The 22,831-nt window shown below is 51.7% G+C and overlaps 3 protein-coding genes across 3 annotated transcripts; 1 reads left to right on the plus strand and 2 right to left on the minus strand.

The window, feature by feature from the left end:
* Positions 1-3,506: 3,506 nt before the first annotated feature.
* On the plus strand, positions 3,507-8,107 carry PpBr36_01822 (uncharacterized protein; the record flags this gene model as incomplete). The annotated part of the gene is made up of 9 exons (XM_029889006.1): positions 3,507-3,587; positions 3,665-4,745; positions 4,834-4,900; positions 4,967-5,081; positions 5,197-6,140; positions 6,205-6,268; positions 6,463-6,541; positions 6,856-7,397; positions 7,517-8,107. 9 exons carry the CDS (start codon positions 3,507-3,509, stop codon positions 8,105-8,107), a joined length of 3,564 nt encoding a protein of 1,187 aa, XP_029751125.1.
* A 492-nt stretch (positions 8,108-8,599) lies between these two features.
* PpBr36_01823 (uncharacterized protein) lies at positions 8,600-11,287 on the minus strand (the record flags this gene model as incomplete). Its single annotated transcript, XM_029889007.1, has 3 exons — positions 8,600-8,698; positions 8,812-10,454; positions 10,558-11,287. Coding segments are annotated over 3 exons (2,472 nt in total), but the record flags the coding sequence as incomplete, so codon positions are not given.
* A 1,374-nt stretch (positions 11,288-12,661) lies between these two features.
* On the minus strand, positions 12,662-19,550 carry PpBr36_01824 (uncharacterized protein; the record flags this gene model as incomplete). The annotated part of the gene is made up of 8 exons (XM_029889008.1): positions 12,662-12,809; positions 12,884-14,049; positions 14,120-15,575; positions 15,682-18,376; positions 18,454-19,125; positions 19,197-19,237; positions 19,298-19,351; positions 19,426-19,550. 8 exons carry the CDS (start codon positions 19,548-19,550, stop codon positions 12,662-12,664), a joined length of 6,357 nt encoding a protein of 2,118 aa, XP_029751724.1.
* Positions 19,551-22,831: the final 3,281 nt, after the last annotated feature.

Genomic DNA, 22,831 nt, shown 5'->3' on the forward strand with positions numbered 1-22,831 from the left:
GGCAACTAAATGTAACGGCTTTCGGGAGGAGGGTTTACGCCGGAGCTCGGGGCCGCATGTAGGGCGGCGGGCGGTTTGGTTTACGATCGTATGGTTTGGGGTCTCCCAACTCAATTGATTCTCTCTCTCTCTTTCTCTGTCTTTGCTTTGCTCTTCTTTTTCTTCTTCTTCTTCTTTTCCTGCCTCAATGTTTGAGATGTATTTCTTCCTGTCGCAGGCGGCGGGCACTTCTTGGGCTTGATCCAAGTAGCTATTACAGGGTAAAAGTCGGAGGTTGAAACCGCCACGACGAGGGTTCCCACTGGCACGTACGTCTTCCCGCACCGTGTCTCTCCAGGTTTATTCTGGACACATTTAAGGTGTAGCGGGGAATCTTTTTTGGAGAGTCCCGGCCAAAAATAGACTAGGTCTATATCGGAACAGAATGTTACGTCCCTGTTTGCAAGGGGAGAGTATTCAGTTCTGGTGCTAGCAACGGTACACTGAACCATGTCTTGGCGGTGTTGACACGGGTACTTCAATTGAGAACACGAGTTTGCGTGATTGCGACGTTTGGATCATTTCAAGAACCTTGGTTGTTTACTGTAAGTAAATGTATGTACTGCAGGTACCTCCTCCCTGGGTACCTTTTACCTACTCAACCTTGCCAGCCATGATTTGTACATCGCATCTCTACAACTTATCGTTCATCCCAAAAAACAAAAGCCAATGATTTTTTTTTTTTTTTATTTTTTATTTTCCCTCTCTCTCTCTCTCTTTCGAATGGAGTATCTCAAATCCATGCATGCATTTCACTCCACAAAGCGATGACCCAAAACCATCGTGATCTTGGGATCCACACGTGAAAGGTCTCGTGATGAGCTCAACCAACCCCATCCGCATCCACCCCACTGCTGGGGTAAATATTTCACCCATTGAGCTAGCCTGTATTTTCTCCTAAGGATTTCCTTCTTCTTTCACATACATATTTGCCCTTCAGGTCGGGACAACATACCGTCGCGAATAAGGCCTCGATGATCAAATCGGAAGCAGTGGCCATTTTCAAACAAGGCCTGAAGTAGACCAATTCTATTCGCACTTTATAATCCTGGCGCCTTGCCCCGAGTCTCCTCCCCATTTTCCTTTTTTTGGGAAGGAAGCTCACTGGTGGTGTCGGGTTCGCTATGTGCAAACAAATTTCTCTTGATTCTCGACGGCTTGACGCGTGTGTAGACTTCATAGCTTGCGCGTCTTCAACACCAGAGCCCTTGCCCCTCTGCGGTTCCGCACCGTTGGTTCCATGGCATATCCCCTGAATCACCCGGATAGTACGCGCGTTGATGGAGGCTCAGCAACCGTATGGAACATTTACTATTGGTTATTGTACACAAGCTGCACTAGTACTCTTGATTGCTGATTGACTACATAACTTAGCTGCACTTGTACTGTGCGAGATTTTCTTTGTCCAATTACACAAGCGACCTGTGAACTTCCGACTGTTGTCGGACGTCGATCCCCAGCTTTTTCAGGTGTACCTCTCTTGATGTCAGATCGTTCGGAATCGCGACTAATTTAGTCCCAGAAGGTAGCTGGTCGTGTTCATCAACTGAGCAGCCGCCTTTCGCTAATTTGAAATCGTATCTCTTTTTATCGATATTGATGAAGCCTGTGTCATCTTGGAAAGCCCAACTCGAACCAAGGTAGTTTTTGTTGTCTGTGCTCCAAGCCTCAACGATACAAGATGACGAAAAGATCGGCATTTTCGGCAACGAAAACGACGGCATTTTCGGTAACGATAACACCGGCAAAGCCGTAGCCGTGGTCATAACTGTCGAAATGGCGAAAAGAGATACGAAGTGCATTGTGATGATGAGAAAGAAAAAAAAAGAAAAAAAAAAAAAAAAGAGTAAAGTACTTAAAACGAGTGTGGTCGGGAGGTTATACTGAGTGAGTACCTGATAGTTGGATGAGAACCTCGCCTACGGGTGAGCGAGGTTGGGAATTAACATATATAATGAGGGAAAACCCACAATATACATATTAAATTCGACTATATTATAATTAGGTTTATAGGTATAACCATTTTTTTAAATATATACATAAATATATTTATATTTAAACCAGCTGTTATTTCCATATAAATTATAAATAAATACGAACATCGTTAAAATGGTGTGCCGGGTTGTAAGTAGGCATTACTGTTAACGCAATCAATGCAAGACCAAGCACAGACCGACCGGTCATCTCCGATTACCAACGGTCATAACTGTGGAAATGGCGAAAAGAGATACCAAGTGCATTGTGATGATAAGAATGAAAAAAAGAATGAAAAAAAGAGTAAAGTACTTAAAACGAGTGTGGTCGGGAGGTTATACTGAATGAATACCTGATAATTGGATGAGAACCTCGCCTACGGGTAAGCGAGGTTGGGAATTAATATATATAATGAAGGAAAACCCATAGTATACATATTAAATTCGATTATATTATAATTAGGTTTATGGGTATAAACATTTTTTTAAAATATATATGTATGTTTGTATTTAACCCAGCTGTTATTTCCATATAAATCATAAATAAATACGAATATCGTTAAAATGGTGTGCCGGGTTGAAAGTAGGCATTACTGTTAACGCAACCAATGCAAGACCAAGCACAGACCGACCGGTCATCTCCGACTACCAAAGGGAAGAACGGAGGGGGGGGGGGGGCGGGGGNACACGCGTTGCTGGTTCATACCTGGCAACCACTCACAGATGCCACTTTTGTTTTGTCTACCCGCGATTAGCACCTGGGGAAAATAGCTCTCTTTCCCAATCGCAATCCTCGGGTCTGGAGCCAAATGCAGACTCCGATTACGAGCCTTCTTTGTTCATTAACACAGTGACAAAAATTTTCGTCGGCTTTCTACCTTGTCATGCATTCAGAAACTCAGCGGTACCTAGGGTAACCTTTGTTGCCCGACAGAGTGTGTGCCGTGTTCCATCGCACCGGGCATCAAAACAAGCCTTTATTGGATCTAAGAGGAAGACCAATGGCACCTGCTACCTGCTACCTGCATTAAATGTGGTTTCTGACACCCAGCCGCGTTAGGAATGTTCCAAACTCGAGGGAATAATTTCTTTCCTCACTTGATCCAAGTTTCCAGCTGACCATATCATACCGACCACCACCACCACCTCCTCCTCCTCCACCACTAGCATTCATTCAGCTCTCAATCGGCTGCATTTTGTGCCTTGCATTTTGTGCCTGGCAAATTGCTCGCTGGCAATGCGCGCCCAAGTCAAGGAATGCCAGACCATCGTTCAATCTCGATCAGGCGAATGTCACCACCATTCCTGCGCCAGATCCAGTGGGATAAATAGATATTATTTATTTATTTATTTTTATTTTTATTTTTCTCGAGTACTGGCTTGATCCACTATTACCACAAGGATCCTGTGGACAGCAGCGGCATTTAGGCGGCTTCTGATCAATACAGTAATTACCGTCCACCAAACCCGTGCAGTCAAATAAGTTTGGAAGCCATGAGTGAAGATAACAGGGAGACAAAGAGTTTCTGGGGCTTTCTCAAGTCCAAAACAAATATTAACAAGGGTGACTACAGGGTAATTAATCATCTCCCTAGAATAACCCGAATCATTTCGTGTCTGTCATATGACAAGAGCTGACCGCGGCCGAAAAGGACGACCGCAATTATCATCGGTCACGTGGGAAAGATGATTTCTACAGCCCGGACGCACATCATGAATCCAGTAGAAGTGTCGATGCCAAAGGGAAAGGCCCGGAGAGGCCAGTTGCGCCACCATCCCCAATAGCAGGTCGCAGGCGACGAGGGCGAGGACCCCTGCACGACTGGCCGCCTTCGGGAGTGCTGAGCCACGAGGACCTGACCTTAGGCCACGCCCTTGACTTGATCTCCAGAGGAGCTCCGGTATGGAACGGTCACAAGCGGCCCATTCAACATTTCCCCGAAGAGTACTGTCATCTGTATGCCACGACAACCCCTGGCAGCAATAGGAACAGCAAAAAGAAGGGCAAGGACAACCGACAAGATGCCAAGGATAGCGATGTCGCCAATCTGCACAACGCGATGGTGCAACTCATGACAATGTGCTTGATGCCGCCCGGCCCTGCGGCCAAGCCCTGGGACACGGTGGAACAGCGTCCGAGCTACGCCTTTCACTATGGTGTTCGTCCGGGCACCGTGACACTCAACAGTTGGGTTTCGCGTGCCAGCGTTTTGCCGCCGCCCATGGCCCTGCGTGACTCGGGCGCCACTCCCCGCGACGCTGATCTCGAGACGATATTGAAGCGGCTCCAGGAGCTCGAACTCTACGGGCTCGAAGAAGATGACGAGAAGCTCATGTATAGAAATCTGTACCGAAAATTTTTGCGGGATCCCGAAAAGGACACTAGACCCCACAGGACGCTGGATCTACAAATCACCGACTTGATAATGGTGCTTTCACGACCAGCGAATGGCCCTGGAGGTTGGATCGACTACTCAGAACCCCGAAACCAGATTGCAACAAGATTTCTGTTTGATACCAGCGAGGAGAATCACGAGAACTATGTTCGCTTCTTCCACCAGTTGCTGCTGAGCTGCGAGCTGGACCTTCGGATCAACGCCCGGAAACATATGGATGCAGCCCGCCATAAGCTCCTGGTACAGCTACCTCCATCCATAAGGTGGAGCATAGCACTGTCGAGGCGTTGGCTGGATAACATGAGGATAGAGAAGTACGGCGAGACAGCTAAACAAGGTATGATTGCCCTCTACTTCCTCATTCACGGGACCACATTTCAATTTGCTGACCCGGAGCCATGTACCTCCCGTGGTTGAACGTGCAGTCAAAATCCGGTTTAGGCTCAAGAACAGGCAAATAAAAATGCTCAAGCGGTTTGCCCAGATGTTAAAGTAAGAGACATGGCATACGCAAGTCAACCCATCCGAGGTGTAACAGCTTCTGATATTTACTTGCAGATGGCCGAATCTTGCCGATACAGTCGAGGAAATATACCAAGCCGATGATGACGACGCACTCGGCACCATCAGTTCTCATGCGATGGCTTTCTTCAGCGGACTGGTTCTTCCAGGGGTGAGCTCTCTTTCTCTCTCTCCTCCTCTCTCTCCTGCACATGCTTCCATTCATTGAAGCACGTGTGAGGTAGCTCGACATGCACTCCTTGAAACTGATGACTAAACTTGACCAGCCTACGTTTCCATTCCTGATGATGAACTCGCTGGTGGACCTGGACCCCGACAAGGCAACGGATGACCTCGCTCTTTTAACCCACATACACCCAGCCTGTGGGTTTCAATACCGCGGAGGCCAAACTTACTGGTCATCAGCCTCTATTGTGGGCAAGGTTCTGGCGCCAACGTGCATGGAGGTCGGCGGCTGGGTGGGCCCGGCAATGTCGACAACGGACTTACCCCGTACACAAATTGCCCGGATTCGAACTCGGGTACCCAAGCCGACGCCTAATGGAAGCAATGCCTCGGTCGCAAAGACGGCCAGCCCAACCGACAAAAGGTTGATGACGCCTGAGCAGGTCTTGTCCATGAAAGAACGCTCTGATCCGCTCGGGCCTCCATCGGACGTATATCCCGTTCGCGACTATGACCTGCCTCTGCCAAAGGGTGACTCGTTGGGCACCGGCGAGATCATCGACATCGTCCGGCTTGTCAAGCTGACACTTAAGCGGCTCGGTGGGCCTCCGCCTGACAATAGACCAGTCGGCGTAGCACAGTATGATGCAGGAGTACAGTTCGCCATTGACAGTGTGTCATGGCCGCTGCGGCTCAGCTTCGACGTTGACTTCATATATGCCCACCCATGTGAGCCAAACGGCGGGCCCCACCCTTTGTTCTTTGAATATGCCTACGTCAGTGTAGCGGTCGACAGGGTGGTCGACGTCCACGACTGGGGCGGTCTGTACGGCGGAGATCCGGACAGCTCAGCATCGTCGTTAGGTACTGCCGGAGGCGGGCGGCGGCCGCCAAGACGGCCGCCACCAGTGAAGCGAGATCCCGACGAGGTGGACAAGGTGCTCGTGGTTGAAGCGTTTGGAGTGCCAGACAATGAGGTGTTGGCGCGCGCTTGGTGTGCGCATTGGGGCCTGAGTGCAGTGGTTGCGGACGTGAGGAAGACATGGTGAGTCTGGATCGACTGCTTATTGACCTGCAGATATAGATACTGACTCGTTATATCACTGCAGTATGGCCTGCGCCATCCGGACGGCTTATGCCGCGACAGTGACGGTTGTGATTTTGGTGGAAAACGTCAAGGGTGATTTTTGATTGGTGACTGATGATACCCAGTTAGTTTAAGTTAGATCCTCTGTACTAATACTAATGATACATGTTATGTGCACATTGGTGAAGTAAGTCGCAAGTTGAATAATGCATTGTAGTATCCAAATATAAGGAGACAGAAAGGCTGAAATAGAGCGAGCTAAAATAAACCAAGCAGGCAGGCAAGAGCACCCCTGAATCGCAGCGGGGAAGAGACGCAAGGGTTCCGCCGATTTGGTCTTCACCGCCTAAAAGTTGCGCGTGGGTGCCCGCGGCAGAATTGCAAATTTCCCGCGCGTGGGCGACGGGTCCAAGAGAAAGGAGCCCCCGACCGCCTCAAGCAATATCATCCTTCATCTTGCAAGCTTTTGAAATTTTGACATAGAAGGGGGAAAAAAAAAGGCATAGGAAAACCATACAAGCAAAAAATGGCGGCCGCAGTATCAAAGAAAGGTAGAGGTAAATTTGCTCACTGAAGTTGTTTTTTTTTTCCTCTGGCCTCTTATTTCCTATGCTCTTTTATTTTTTTTTGTTGTGAAGGCGCACTGAAGCTAACTGTCCCCTCCGCAATCCAGCCACCCGCGCAAAACCTGCAGCGCAGGCGACCGACTCCCCCAAGGCCGCCGTAGAGTCGCCGCAGTCGGCTAAGCGCAAGGCCGAATCTGAGGCGACGCCTGTTGTGACAAAGAAGGCCAAGGCCGAGAAGAACAAGAAGGCCGTCGCTGCCGCTACCACCACCAGCAGCGACAAGCAGGAGGCAGCACACAAGAAGTCGGCGGCAGCGACGACGACGACGCCAACGACAAATGCAGGCAGCACAAAGGCGGGGAAGAAGGCGGATAATGAGGAGGCTGCCGCCGAGGAGGAGATTGCCCTGGACGACGACGACTCAGAGGAGGAGGAGCGCGAGGATCAAGCCCTCGTCAGCAAGCTGGGCTTTGAGGTTTCAGACGATGATGAGGAGGGCGGCGATTACGCCGCGGGCACCGACGTCGGCAAGGTGCCCAAGGTGTCTGCCAAGGTCAAGAAGAGCGCCGAGGCTGGATCCAGTGACGGCCCGCGCGTCATATACATTGGCCACATCCCGTATGGTTTCTTTGAGCACGAGATAAGACAAGTATGTATATGCCAAAGCGTTTCACCTACAGGTGTTCTCTTTCTTTTTTTTTTTTTCTTCTTCCCCCTCTCCAACTCTATATTCAAGCTAACATTGCTGGAAACCCGTCCCCAAAATAGTACCTCTCTCAGTTCGGCCCAATAACCAACCTCCGCCTCTCACGCAACAAGAAGACGGGCGCGAGCAAAGGGTACGCCTTTGTCGAGTTCCAGGACGCCAGCACGGCCGCCATCGTGGCCAAGACAATGGACGCGTACCTGCTGTTTGGGCGCATCCTTAAGGTCAAGCTCGTGCCGCGCGAGAGCCAGCATGACGACCTGTTCAAAGGCGCCAACCGCCGCTTCAAAAAGGTCCCCTGGACCAAGATGGCCGGCAAGGAGCTCGAGAAGCCCAAGGGTGAGGCTCGGTGGGGCAAGGCCGTCGAGAAGGAGAACAGGAGGCGCTCCGGCAGGCTCGAGAAGCTCAAGGAGCTGATGGGTTATGAGTTCGAGGCTCCCGCCGTCAAGCCCGCTGCCGCCGCCCTAGAGGCCAAGAAGACGGCCGAGCTCGAGGCTCCGCCCAAGGAGGACGATGGCGAGAAGGAGAAGCCCAAGGCCATCGAGGCCCCGCCCGCCGCTGAGAAGGAGCCCGTCGTGGAGGCGGCCAACAGCCCAGCTGCAAAACCTGCCAAGACGACCAAGGCAAAGAAGGGGAGGAAGGCCAAGTCTTGAGCTTGTAGTAATGACTTGTTCTGTTGCATCGAGTTCCAAGTGAAAGAAAAATAGAGATATGGTCATGACTACTGGCTAGCCCTAATGAATGAAAAACAAATACGCGCATGCTTCTCATTCGCAGTTTACTACTGTCTTTTTAAAGGTGCCTGAAACCCTTTTCTCGCTGTGAATTTGGACAAATCTGTCATGACAAAATGAATGTATATACTTTTTTTTGTTAACCTATGAAGAGTAGTTACGGGCCAAGCGTTACAATTTGACCATAACCCAGCCCCTTGGTATCTGCCGTCATTTTGCTAAAAGTACAACGTTGATGGAATTCAATGACCGCCGCTCCGCCCAAATGCCCTTTCTGTTTCAGGATGCGTACCTCTCTCTCTCTCTCTCTCTCTCTCTGTGTGTGTGTGTGTGTGTCCGTACGTGCATTGAGAAAAAAAACAGCCCGTATTTCCCGGCCAGCAAAGACCGTATAGCCGCCTGATCTTCCTCTCAGCGAAGCTCATCGATAGCATAGGTACTGTTGATCGAGCTAGCAAGGCCGCCGTTGGATCCAGCAAGATCTTCCCACCTCTCCAGCGCGGACCGGTACTATACAGCAGTGAAGATCAAAATTAGCGACGGAGCGATATAGTGGGCAACCATGAGTTGGGTGTTTTTGAGGGGCGGGGAGACTTGGAAGACGAGAATCAAGGATATCTTACCACAAACACAAAGTTCAAAACCAGCGCGACCACAAGCCCCAAGCTGACCGTGAGGGGGCCAATGATATTATCAAAGTCCTGACCGCTCCTGGCCATGATCATCTGCCTGCGTGACTTGAAGGTGTAGTATCCCCACCCGGCCGCGAACGCTGCCATACCCAGGTACGCGATGCCAACAACTTCACCCACCATGTGGGCCTCATCCGGCGACTGCTTCTTGCTTCTGCCCGCTGCCGCCGTGTACAAGCCCACAGCAAGCGATCCAAGAAGCACCGCAATGTGCTGCCATTTGAGGAACGTACGTTCGTTGGCCAGCCAAACCTTTGCCTCAACTTTCAGAGGCCCATCGTTCTTGATCCATTCCTTGGGTTCTACGACGCCCTCTGGAAGCTGCGAAAGAGATCCACCGGCCTCACGTTCGCGCTTAGCGCGGGCATACCTGGTCATCGAGAAACCGGGTAGCACCGAAGAGAGAGTACCGTAGCCCTTCTGGGACTCCTCGACAGCTGTAGCATCGTCGTCTGCCGAGCCTTGTCGGTCTCGAGTCTCCCCTGGGCCCGGGTAGGAGCGAGGGTGAGAAGCCGAGGCCTGCGTGTTGATTCCCGCATCGACCGAAGCGCGCTCTGAAAGGTATGACTTGCCCCCCTTGGGCGAGCTTCTTGGCTTGAACGAGCCAACTTTGGCGCCCAAGAAGCTTCCAACTACCATTTCGTCTTCTGCACGTTCCATCTTCCTCTGCTCCTCCTCGCGGAACGCCGTGTGTGGATCCTTGCGAATGTCCATCTCCAGGTCACTCAGCCAGAAAGGAAGCGCGTTCACGTAATCGTCAAACAGGCTGGCTACACCATGCGCAAACTTGGAAAAGCGTGGCACGGGGTGCACCAGGTGCGATGCCATGAGGTCCTCGATCCAGGCGGGCCGGCGGCGGGTGTTATCCTCCTTCAGCTTGACTTCGAGTACCGCATAGGGGAACCTTGAGATCTCGCTCGGGTTGATATCCTTGAAAGGATAAGTGACGCTCCGGTTATCAATGTCCCTGCGGTGCCAGTCGTCCGGATCCCGACAAGGGTGTCGCTTGTCCAGGACATCCTCACGCACAAAGACAAGCTCCGTGTCGATCGAGATGCGCACGCGGTCATCGGCAGGTTTCTGGAACGCCGTGCGAACATAGTTCGCCCGAAGAAGGGGCTGAAGCTTGTTGTCAAGAACAAACTTCTGGATGGTGTCGGCGGTCGACTTGAGGCCATCGATTTCTTCTTGCGACCGCCCCTGTCGTTCCATTTTTTGTATCGTCTTCTCCATCTTGTAGTCGCCATCAAGGAACGACTTGATGTACTTTTCCTTGATCACGAGCCTCCTCTCCTCGCTGCTACCATTCGAGTTCACCGTCTTTTGCTCCAGGAACACATCTGGCTTTGTCGACAGTAGACCGTACCACCTGAGGCGCAGAGAGGCTGCTTCGTCCTTCTGCTCCACCTTTTTCAAGTACAGGTCGAATTTGGAGTTGTCAAAGTAGAGCGAAGACTGCCTGGGGTCGTCAGACCCGTCCACCTCTTTAGACGATTGCTGGCTGTAAACCAGAGATGGCAACCGCCGCAGAATGTATGTCTTGACCTCAAGGAGGTTGTCAGGGTGCACCCAGACTAACCGAAGCGACCAATGTCAGCCCTTGTATTTCACATTTGAAAAGATTTTGGGGGGGGGGGTTTCTTCTTCCCCAAGGTAGTCAAAGAGATCCCCACTTACACTTGTGAGCCGTATACCTCTCGCCATTCAGAGTCTCGGGCTGGATCTCTTGAAGATCCAGTGGGAGAGGGACGTCACCAGCGCCCTCCTCGAGCTGCTCCCTGACTGCAAAGTACATGAGCGAAAGCTTGCGCAGCAGAGGCGCATATCCCACCTCCGAGTTGAACGGAGTTATAGCCAAGCGAGCCTGCATCATGGGCCGGATGCGATAGCGGCCGCCACGTTTCCGGTCGTGCTTCTTCACAATCTTGAGGAAGCCCGTGTAGTTTAGGGCGCTGTAAGACTTGAGGGCGCGGATGTCGTTGGTGATCTGATCCAACTCGGCCTCGAGCTCGCGAATCTTGTCCTTATCAACCTCGGGCGTCTTCTCTTTGCCCTTGCCCTTGCCGTTGTCGGCGGATTCGGACTCGTCGTTCTTGCTGCCGCCCTCACCCATCTCGGCCGGAGTCAATTGCTTCAACTTGTCAAAGGCGGCATCTACGCGATCCCGTAACTGCGCAAAAGTTTCCTCGTGGAACCTCGCCACCTTTTCGAGCTGGTTGTTCAGGAGCTCGTCGCCGAAGCGACGCTCGTCCTCCTCGGTCCATGGCTGGTCATCCTCGTCCGACTTGTCCTCGCGCAGGATCGACTTGAGTTTCGCGTAATCGATGTACTTGTCCTTCCATGGCGAATGGATCGACTGACGGAGAGTCTTACCAAACCGCATGACGTCGGCGAGGAGGTGTCGATGCTATGATGATGTTTCCACGAAAACGTCGCTCAGGAGTGCTAGCAGGGTTTGGGGATACGTCGGATAAACAATGAATGCTAGGCTAACATCTGTGCAAAAAGGGGGCCTTGGGCGATTAATTGAATTGGATAAATGTGAGCTCAGTAGCAAGCAAGACCTCTCCGTAATCTTACAGACTATTTGGAATTCAAAGACAAATGCAAGCTTCGGTAAGCTAGCTCTACCTAGGTAAACTATGTTGTTTGGATGTCGTGAAGAAGTTCGCCCAAGGCAAGATCTCCACACGTGCCTTGACTTCATCCAAGCTCTGATCGCGTGCCCCGCTTCTACTCGGGCAAACATCCCGGTCCTACGCAACGGGCAGCTCCGTCCCAATTGCCCTATCAGGGGAGAGCAGCATAACACGTGCCAAGGATCCCGGCAAATCGGCAATCATCACGTGGGTCCCCAACCGTCACCACCATGTCGAAAAATGAGCGAGCATGCTAGCTCAACAGTTATGGAGTAAATCCAGCCCTCATGAGCTTGGCCACTTGTTTGGATCTTGGTCTGGACTCTGATTTTGATACTTGTACTTTTGAGAGATTGTGCGTATTGGTAATTTTAGTGGATGCACCTGCGATTGTGTGGCAAAAAAAAAGTGAAGCATTATAATGTGATGAGCGCGCAAAATAAAAGTAAGGGTAGAGCTTCAAAAATCACCGACAATATAATATATATATATAAAACCAGGCCTAGAAATTGCCTATTGAAATCAAGAGCAGAAGAAATACTCAGCGGCATATTACGAAGTAGTTGTACAGGGCTAAGAATTGGGCGGGGGGGCCAAGTTCCCACACTTCTTGGCCTAGTGCTTCCAATTTTGTGGTCTGAAAAAAACCTATGCGACCCAGATGCATACCCTTGTTTAAGTCTTTGTGCATGCTGTCTTTCGCAAGTTCGTAGCCATCATGCTCTATTATAGTCAATGTGAGCTTCTTTGACCCTTGCATGCTATGACCGGGAACTCCACATAGGGCATAGGATTGGGCATGAGAAATAGGATAGTAGTCTGGAAAAGAGGTAGAAAGGCATACGTGGGAGATGTATGTGGTACGTTGGGACTTTGGTGACAAAACGGAATTTATACTTGATACCCAAACTTTTAATAAGCAAAGAACAATAAAGGCAAGACCAGTATCAGACCAGCACCAGCCAAAATAGCGTCGTGATACAGCTATAACCAAGAAACAACGTCCCAACATTTTGGCCCACGCCATGCTATGACTCAGCCTAAAAAGCGCGCTTCCTTTGGTATCATCAAGAGAAAAAGACAGCAATAACCCCAAAACAATGATTAGATAAAGAGAGAAAAAGCACCTCAAGGCCACAAATTTAGGCCATGACAGGTGCAACAGGCTTAACTGCGCTGAAGATCTCCTGCGCTGTGCGCTTGACGATACCACCAGTAACCGGCAGACTGGTGTACTTCTCCAAGTACAGATCAATCTCGCGGGCGGCTTGCCTGCCCTCGTTGATACCCCTGTTAAGAGACAGGATTGTTAATAACGACGTACTCGAAAGAAATAGCAATGCAATCCGATATAAGTGACTTACCAAACGATCAAGGACTGGCCTCTGCGGCAGTCACCAGCAGCAAAAACACCCTCCATATTGGTCGAGTACTTGCCCGGAGCTGTCTTGACGTTCTTTCGGGCATCCTTCTCAATGTCGTCGCCCAGAACACGCGCCTCAGGGCCCAGGAAACCCATAGAGAGAAGAACAAGGTCGGCAGGGAAGAATTGCTGCGATCCCTCAACCTTCTTCATGTCCCAGCCGCCACTAGCTGACTTGGTCCACTCCACACGTACAGTGTTGATACCCTTTACCTTGCCAGAGCCATCGTCGACGAACTCCTCGGACATGATGCAGTACTCACGAGGATCCTTGCCCATGTGCTGGCGCACCTCTGAGTGGCCATAGTCAACCCGGTAGATGCGAGGCCACTGCGGCCAGGGGTTGTCATTGGCCCGCTCAGGGGGTGGCTGCGGGAGCAGCTCGAAGTTGATGACAGACTTGGCGCCGTGGCGGACCGAAGTACCGATGCAGTCGTTGCCGGTATCACCACCGCCGATAACAACAACGTTCTTGTCCTTGGCCGAGATGTAAGAGCCATCAGTCAGCTCCGAGTCGAGCAGCGACTTGGTGTTCTTGTGGAGGAACTCCATAGCAAAGTGTACGCCCTCCAGGTTGCGACCCTTGATAGGAAGGTCACGGGCAACTGTGGCACCAGTGCAGATAACCACAGCGTCGTGAGAAGCCTTCAGGGACGCTAGAGTCACGTCACCATTGCCCACATCAACACCCGTCTTGAACTGAATGCCCTCGGCGGCCATAAAGTCGGTTCGCCTCTTAACAATACGCTTGTCCAGCTTCATGTTGGGAATACCATACATGAGCAGACCACCAAGGCGATCGGAGCGTTCGTAAACAGTTACGAGGTGACCCGCCTTGTTCAGCTGGTCGGCAGCAGCAAGACCAGCAGGGCCAGAACCAATAACGGCAACGGTCTTGCCAGTGCGGACCTTGGGGGGTTGGGGTACCATCCAGCCCTTCTCAAAACCGCGGTCGATTATGGCACACTCGATAGACTTGATGCCAACAGGGTCCTCGTTGATTCCCAACACACAAGCCCCCTCACACGGTGCGGGACACACACGGCCAGTAAACTCGGGGAAGTTGTTCGTCATGAGCAGACGGTTGAGAGCATCGCGCCATTGTCCCTGAATGTGATTCAAATATTAGCAAACAAGTCATCTGAAGCAGTTTTCTCTTCATGCAAGAAGCACTTACCCGGAATACCAATTCGTTCCATTTAGGGATAATGTTGGAGATCGGGCAACCTGTATCGGACTGGCAGAAAGGAACACCACAGTCCATGCAGCGGGCGGTCTGGTACTTGAGCTGATCCTCATCAAGGCGGCTCGAGATCTCAGCCCAGTCCTTGGTGCGGGTCTTGGAACTGCGGTATTTCTCGTTCTGGCGGTGGTACTTCATGAAACCCTTGGTCTTGTCAAGCTTGAGAGCCTTTTTCTTGTCTGCAGCGGCATCTCCAATGGTCTCCTCGATATCCTGGAGCTTGGCTGCCTTCTCATCCTTCTTGGGCGGGTGGCTGGGCAGTACAGGAAGGCTGTATTCGGCTCGCTTGGCCTCAGCTGCCTTTGCAGCCTCCTCCTGAATGACACGCTTGTAGTCAACTGGCAAAACCTTGATGAAGCGTGGCAGAGCGCGGTTGAAGTCAACAAGGATGCGGGCGGCCAGCTCTGAGCCGGTGTAGTGGTGGTGATCCTCGATAAGGCCCCGAACGTATGCGATCTCCTCAGGGTCTTCGAGGCCAGACGCTTCAACCATCTCCATGTTGAGCTTGGACATGAAGTCGTGGTGGATGTCAAGAACGTAGGCAATGCCGCCCGACATACCAGCTGCGAAGTTGCGCCCAGTGCTGCCCAGAACCACCACGCGGCCACCAGTCATGTACTCACAACCGTGGTCACCAACACCCTCAACGACCGCAGTGGCACCCGAGTTGCGGACGGCAAAGCGCTCGGCAGCAACGCCACGGAAGAAACAGCTACCGCTGGTCGCTCCGTACAAGCAGGTGTTGCCGATGAGAACGTTCTCCTCAGCCTTAAACACGGCCGAACGGGGCGGGTAAATCACCAGACGACCACCGGAAAGACCCTTACCAACATAGTCATTGGCATCACCCTCAAGCTCCAATGTGACGCCAGGTGCAAGGAAGGCACCGAAGGACTGGCCAGCTGACCCCTTAATGTTGACGTGGACGGTATCCATAGGCAGACCAGCCTCACCGTACTTCTTGGAGATCTGGTAGGACAGCGAGGTGCCCAACGCTCGATCCGTGTTGACCACGTCACACTCAATACGGGACGGCAGGCCCTTGTCCAGGGTAAGCTCAGCCTCGGAAATAAGCTTGTTGTCCATTCTCACGTAAAGACGGTGGTCTTGCTTGCGAACGTTGAACGTAGCCACGCCAGGGCGGAGCTTGTGGGCAGGCGTGAGAATCAGAGACAGGTCAATGTTCTCAGTCTTGTTGGTGCGGAGATCGTCCCGGACTTTCAGCATCTCAGCGTGGCCAACCATCTCGTTGATGGTGCGGAATCCCAGCCTGGCCATGATGGCACGGAGCTCGTTGGCAATGTAGTAGAAGAAGTTAATCACGTGCTCAGGGGTGCCCTTAAACTTCTTGCGCAGCTCCGGATCCTGGGTAGCGATTCCCACGGGACAGCTATTTGGATGGAAGTATCGTTAGCAAAAGCCAAAACAGAAAGGAGAGGAGAAAGGAAAGCAAAAAAAAGAGAGCAAAAGGGAAAGTAATATAGAAAGCCACACACCTGTTCAAGTGACATTTGCGCATCATAATGCAGCCCATAGCGATCAGAGGAGTCGTGGCAAAGCCCCATTCCTCTGCTCCAAGTAGGCAGGCGATGGCAACATCACGACCAGTGCGCAGCTGACCATCGGTCTGGACAACGACACGACCACGCAGATCGTTAAGGACCAGAGTCTGGTGAGTCTCCGCCAGACCCAGCTCCCAAGGAAGACCGGCATACTTGATACCAGTCCAGCGCGACGCACCGGTGCCTCCATCGTGGCCCGAAATCAGAATGTGATCAGCCTTGGCCTTGGCAACTCCAGAGGCGACGATACCAACACCAGTCTCGGACACGAGCTTGACAGAGACGCGAGAACGAGGACTGGAGCACTTCAGGTCGTAAATAAGCTGCTTCAGATCCTCGATACTGTAGATGTCGTGATGGGGCGGAGGTGAGATAAGTCCCACGCCGGGTGTTGAGTGACGTGTGCGCGCGATGGACTTGGACACCTTGTGGCCGGGGAGCTCACCACCCTCGCCGGGCTTGGCACCCTGGGCCATCTTGATCTGCAGTTCATCGGAGTCGGCCAGATATGCCGAAGTGACACCAAAGCGTCCACTGGCAACCTGCTTGATAGCAGAGCGCATTGTGTCGCCATTAGGCATACGCTGAGAGCGTTCCGGGTCTTCACCGCCCTCTCCGGTGTTGGATTTGCCACCCAAGCGGTTCATGGCAACAGCCAAGGTCGAGTGCGACTCCATGGAGATGGAGCCGTAAGACATGGCGCCAGTGCAGAAGCGGCGCACAATCTCGGTCCACGGCTCGACCTGATCAATGGGAACAGGGGTAGCGTCGTCAAAGCTGAAGTCAAGCATGCCACGGAGCGTGCAAGCCTTGATCTGCTCATACTCTGACCGAGAGTAGGCCTCGTATGACTTGTCATTCTTGGTACGAACCGCATCCTGAATGTTGGCAATCGACGTAGGGTCGTTGATGTGAGGCTCTCCACCATCGCGCCAGTGGTACTCGCCTGACTCTGGGAGACCAGGAACAGTGACAGTGTGACGCGAAGGGAATCCACGCTCATGAAAACGGAAAGCATCCTCGGCAATGATCTCAAAGGTTACACCCTTGATTCGCGAGGCCGTACCTCTGAAGCAGCGTTCGACCACGCTGTCATCAACACCGAGGGCCTCAAAGATCTGAGCGCCCTTGTAACTGGCCAAGGTTGAAATTCCCATCTTGCTCATGACCTTGAGAATGCCACCATCACAAGAGTGCTTGTAGTTGTAGATGAGCATTTCGTCTGTGAGCTCCTTCTTGATGAGCTTTTCGCGGTTGAGCTTCAGAATACACTCCATAGCCAAGTAAGGGTTGACGGCGTCAGCACCATATCCAAGAAGCACACACATGTGATGAACCTCACGAGCCTCCGCGGTCTCGACAACAAGTGCAGCCATAGAACGCCACTTGTTGCTAACAAGATGATGGTGGACCATGCCAGAAGCCAGCAGAGCAGATACAGCTACCCGATCGGCCGAGGTGTTGCGGTCAGAAAGCACAATGACGCGGTCTCGGTTCTCAATAGCAGCAGTAGTCTCGTTGCAGATGTAGTCGAGGTGCCTCATGTATCCCTCAACACCTTCTTTCTTGGGGAACGTGATATCAATGACCTTGACCGTCCACTCAGGGTACAGCTTAGGCATGTTCTTAATCGCATTGAACTCCGGAATCGAGAGAATAGGGCTTGGGAGCAGAAGTCTTCCGCATTGCGAAGCATCCATCTCCAGGAGGTTACCCTGCGGGCCCACGTAGCACTCGAGAGACATAACGACAGACTCTCGGATGGGATCAATAGGCGGGTTGGTGACCTGGGCGAAAAGCTGCCTGAAGTACTCGTATAGAAGGTGAGGTGCCTGGGAAAGACAGGCAAGCGGTGAGTCGTTGCCCATGGAGCCCAACGCCTCCTTCTCATCCTGTGCCATTGGAGCAAGCAGCAAGCTAACCTGCTCAAAGGTGTATCCAAATGCATGCAGCATAGGATCCTCCTGAAGAGCGGTGGCGTCAGGCTTGGCCTCGAGTTGAATAGTCTTGTCCTGTGCGATTGAGTCAACGAGAGTCGGAAGGCTGATAAGCTCCTTGTCCAACCAAGAGCGGAAGTCCTGGCGACTCGAAACAGCCGCCTTGAGTTCGCTGTCGTCGATGATGCGCCCTGCGACAGTGTCCACCAAAAGCATCTTTCCAGGCTGGAGACGGCCTTTCTGAATGACCCTTTCTGGGTCGACAGGAATAGTGCCGACCTCGGAAGCGCAGATTATGCGGTCGTCATCCATGACGTAGAAACGGCAGGGCCTGAGTCCGTTGCGGTCCAGATTGGCACCGCAGAAGCGGCCATCTGCGAAAGTGAAAAGGGCAGGGCCGTCCCAGGGTTCCATTTGACAAGCAGCCCATTCGTAAAATGCAGCCTTCTTGGGATCCATGTGGTCGTTACCCTGCCATGCCTCGGGGACCATCAGCATGACAGCCTCTGGAAGAGACAGCACGCCGTTGATCGTGAGCAGCTCAAGCACGTTGTCAAAAGCAGCAGAGTCCGAACCGCCGTCCTCAACGATGGGGTAAAGCAGCTCAAGTTCGTCACCAAAGATGTCAGATTGCATGACACCCTCGCGAGCACGCATCCAGTTCTTGTTTCCGCGCAGAGTGTTGATCTCGCCTATGGGATGCACAAGCAATACGTTAGATACTACTGGCCGTGCATCACGTCTTGATTCGCACTAGCAAAAGACTTACCGTTGTGAGCAGCCCAGCGAAGAGGCTGTGCACGATCCCAAGAGGGGAAAGTGTTGGTAGAGAAACGCGAGTGGACGAGGGCAAAGTGAGCCTCGTAATCCGCATTGACCAAATCATGATAGTACTCATAGACTTGCACAGGCGCTAGCTGACCCTTGTAGACAATGTTCTTGTTCGACAGCGAACAGAGGTAAAACCAGTTCTGAAGCCCAATGGTGTGCGTGGCCCGCTTTCGCAGAACGTACAACTGCCTCTCAAACAGTCTCTCATCGAATTTCTCGGGATCAGTCGTCTCGGGGGCATTTCCGGCACCATAGGCTGAGGTGAGAACAACAAAAGGCTGCATGATGATGGGCTCTCGGGACTTGGCAGCAGGGCCAAGAAGAGTAGAGTCGACGGGAGGCTCTCGCCATCCCAAAACACGGAGTCCAAGTGACTCGGCAATGTCTTCCAATTGCCGCTTGGACTCGTGGAGCGTCTCTTGATCAGGTTTAAAAAACAGGTTACCAACAGCATACTGGCCCAGAGGGGGCAGCTTGATGTCCACCTCGCGCTCAAAGTTCTTGATGAAAAACTTGTGAGGAATAGAGGTCATAACACCGGCACCATCGCCATCTCTCGCGTCAGAACCAACAGCACCTCTATGGGTCATGTTACACAGCAGGTTGCGTGCTGTATTTGAAGAGCTGTTAGCAGCATTCCCAGAGCGATCTGGCATGGTCAGAATTAGGGTGGAAACCTACCATCGCTAACGATTTTGTGGCTTGGCTTGCCCTTGATGTGGCTTCAAGTGTTGTCTGTCAGTCATCGCACTTTAAACTGTTGGGCTCTTGGCGGGTCTTACCATGCAAAGCCTACACCACAAGCATCTTTTTCCAAATCAGGATCATAGAGACCCCTGGGAAGAAAGTCAGTATTTTCGAAATACAGAAACAAAAATCGACTTTCATAGCCAATACTGATAATACGGACTGTTTCACGGGGAGAGCTCCTGCCCAGGAGGAGTTATTCTCCGTTTGATATTCATAAGGATGATATTCATTGCTTTCAGCCTCGATGTGCGTCTGTCGATCGTCAAAATCCGCCGTCAGGCCCATGCTAGGCAAGCTTGAGTAAGTTACCGAGACCGCGGCGATTTTGATGTTCCGAGGGTATCGGGTATCTGAAATTTGTATAATAGCAAATGCTGCAGAGTCTGTTAGCTTGAGTCGGTATTTGATACACCTAGTAAAAGAGTGCAATGATGTTTCTGGCACGAGCCCGTTCACTTGCTAATAAAAGGGAGAAGTGACAAATAATGGTAAGAACAAAAAGTGGGCGATCGGGGACAAACAAAGCGACGGGTAGCCTAGCATATGCAACAAGGTCTATAACTCTCGCCGGACCCGCTTACGGCGGGGCTACACCAGGAACAAACAGACTTTAGCTGGCACCAAACGTTTGACTAGCAGCGGGAGGGGGTTCTTGGGCAGTCAGGGAGCCTTTGAACTGACTCTTTATTTCTGCGGTTTGGGATGGGGAGGAAATCTGAGGCTAAGGGGGAGAGGGAGGCTTCGATGGTGAGCTTAATCAGGCACTGCCCAACTTTGGCAATGCATTTATTAGTGGATGTCCCGGGATTGATAGACCAAACTCTCGGGCAAGTACTGAACGATATCGTCCCGATTTCCTTCCACGATAATTTTATGCCTGGGCTCTTTTCAAGCTGGCAGAACCAGCAGATTGAAGAAAAGTCCCGCGCTTCCGGTAGGATATGAACTGTAAAAGTGGGTAGGGCAGGCTTCACGATTGTGATTTGTGAATTTGATAAGCAGCTAGCATATCTGCAGGGTCTAGCGCCGCCACCGGGCCGCCCCCTGCTCGCACTCCTTTGCTTTAGGCGCGCAGTCTGTGCACTAGCACAACTCTAGCGAAGTGTTCGGTTATCTTGGGCCATCCGTAAGAGGTCGAGACATGGGTTCGATTGTGGTGGTGGGTGGCTGGAATTCTTTGAACCACTGTTGTCGACTATGGCGGGGTTGCCAGAACCAGCCAACAGAGTTTTGTGCGCAGCTTTTGAGTTCGCGCCCGACTTCAGGCTGGTTTCCGTCGCGCTCTCAACCGATATAGGACCAGACTTTGGACGAGGCAAGCACAGCCGTCTGCGAACAAAATTCACAGACATCGGTTGAATTCGTATTTCTCGACGGCGCCAGAATATCGTGTAACCATAAGTCTTCTATGATCTTTTTTTTTTTTTTTCCTCAATGACCATGACGTCGGGTTCGAACGGATGTGCAGCTGCCATGCTACTCTGCCTGCGTAAAAGCTCCACTTTGGCGCATGCTTGTGAATGAAAACAGTGCCATTGGGCCAGAAAGACACGAGGCTCCCTGCACAACTAGTACAGCCAGCCCAGCGATCCTGGTATAGGAGCGCGGGTTGAAAGATAAGGTACGGAGGGCCGACTGCTCGGGAGGTCTGCTATCGACCGATGGCTCAACAGGAAGTGTGGCTTTTGATACAACTTACCAAAGTCAAGAGAGGCAAGTCCACTCGACGGTGTTGTTGGTGGTGGTGATCAAAGTCGGCTCTGCTTCCGCCGTCCCAACCAACGGCGTGCAGTGTGCCTCTGGCGAAGTAGTCGAGTTACGTAGAAGTGAAGAGCCTAGGGGCTCAAGTCGGGTCTCTGTATAGAGCGTGTCGAACCAGTAGTGAGGTCTCGCGAGACAGGGCCGGTCCGTCAGGTATCAAAAGAGGTGTGTGGGTGGTGGGAAAAAGGTGAACCCTAACTTCACGCGAGGAAGGGCGAGGGGGTTTCTCTTTATTTACCTGGGAAGGCGACGGAGGTTCACTACTATGGAGTTTCCTCTCCAGTATCCGGAAATCGGACGGTGGGAACCTGAGAGTGCAAGGGCCAGGGTTCAGGGGTGGATCATTCAGCAGGGTTGCAAAGAAATAAAAAGCCGCTTCAAATTGACGTAGGTCACATTTCTTTTCCTTGCCAAGGCTCGATTCGCCCAACTCCAAGTGGGGGAGGGGGCGTGGGTTACAGTGAATGGGGTGAGAGTTGACCCGGTAGGGGTGAAGCCTCGGGAATTTGCGCTCGCAACTAGAATACCAACAGCACCACTAGTCTACAGTAGTGAGGGCGAATTAACAATCAAGCCTCGAGCATGCTGCTTGAGTAAGACAAAAAGATAGGTATTTACTGCACTGGGTAGATGTTTTCCGATCTTGGCACACAGTTACGATTTACATCTAAAGCTCGCCAGCCTCGAGCCCGATGGGAGTACGCTCTTCGTCTCCGTTATTACTGATTCGAGCACGAAGCATATTATGGTTTCGAGCTTCTTGTGCTCGTACGACAAAGTAGCTTGCAGGCTTGGCGAAAATATTCAAAGGTTCCCTGGCTCATGTGCAATATTTTCTTCAGTATCGGCCCTCAGTAATAGCTCGTCAGTTTTCCGGTGCCATTGAGGGTTCATTACCGCAATATCAATCTCCAAATGCACTTTGTTGCTTATAATGGCAACAACAAGGAAAAACTCGTACCCAGAAGTACGCATCGCCAACCCCTCACCGCCTGGTCGGCGATCAGGGAAAAGCTGGTTAAGATTTTCGGAAGCCATTTACCTACCAACTGCGTACCTTACCCTACTAAAAGGACTACGTATGAATATACACTAGGCGCGGTGCTTGCAAGGACCAATCCAGTGAGTAATTAATGGGAAACAAGAGCTTCACTTGGTCACTCCCAACCAACTTTCAAAGTTCCCATTCGAGCCGCATGCAGACCCATATTGGCTGGCGCCTTTCAACCATGTCATGGATGACCTATCCCACCATTTCACGCCCTACCCATTTTTCTACGTCTTGCCAATTGTATTTACAGAGACCACGTTGATGCATGATGGGGTTAATAGACTCCTGGTCCTGTTTTCTTGCAGTTCTCCGTGCAGAGTATTTGTCCCCTTACCCTACCTTGCCTACGCACCCCACACATGCAGACCCATGTCAATTGTTTTAAGCGATTCTGCTTACAGGGGCCTTCCCACACACCTCCAGCACCCCGTGTTAAGAGAAAAATTAACGACGCCTGCAGTCTACCAACCTGGCCAATCATGCTCAGCCATTTCAAAGCCAGCCAGCCTACACACTCCGATTTCGGGCGGGGTGTCGGGGCAAAACCGCATTGGAGGGAAGGGGGCAAGGGCAATAAAACGAGAGCTCGATGTAACCCGAGGGTTTTGTTTTACGGGCTCTGCCTATTGGCTGAGAGGTTTGAGTATGTCCTAGATATTTGTAGTTTTTTTTTTTTTTTTTTTTTTTTTTCTCGTCATTCGCCTCTTTATGGCAAGCGCGGCGTTTGGAGTTATCAAAAGCGGTTGGCTTTGGC

The sequence above is a fragment of the Pyricularia pennisetigena genome, chromosome 2 (genome assembly GCF_004337985.1).
Source record: "Pyricularia pennisetigena strain Br36 chromosome 2, whole genome shotgun sequence".
Lineage (NCBI taxonomy): Eukaryota > Fungi > Ascomycota > Sordariomycetes > Magnaporthales > Pyriculariaceae > Pyricularia > Pyricularia pennisetigena.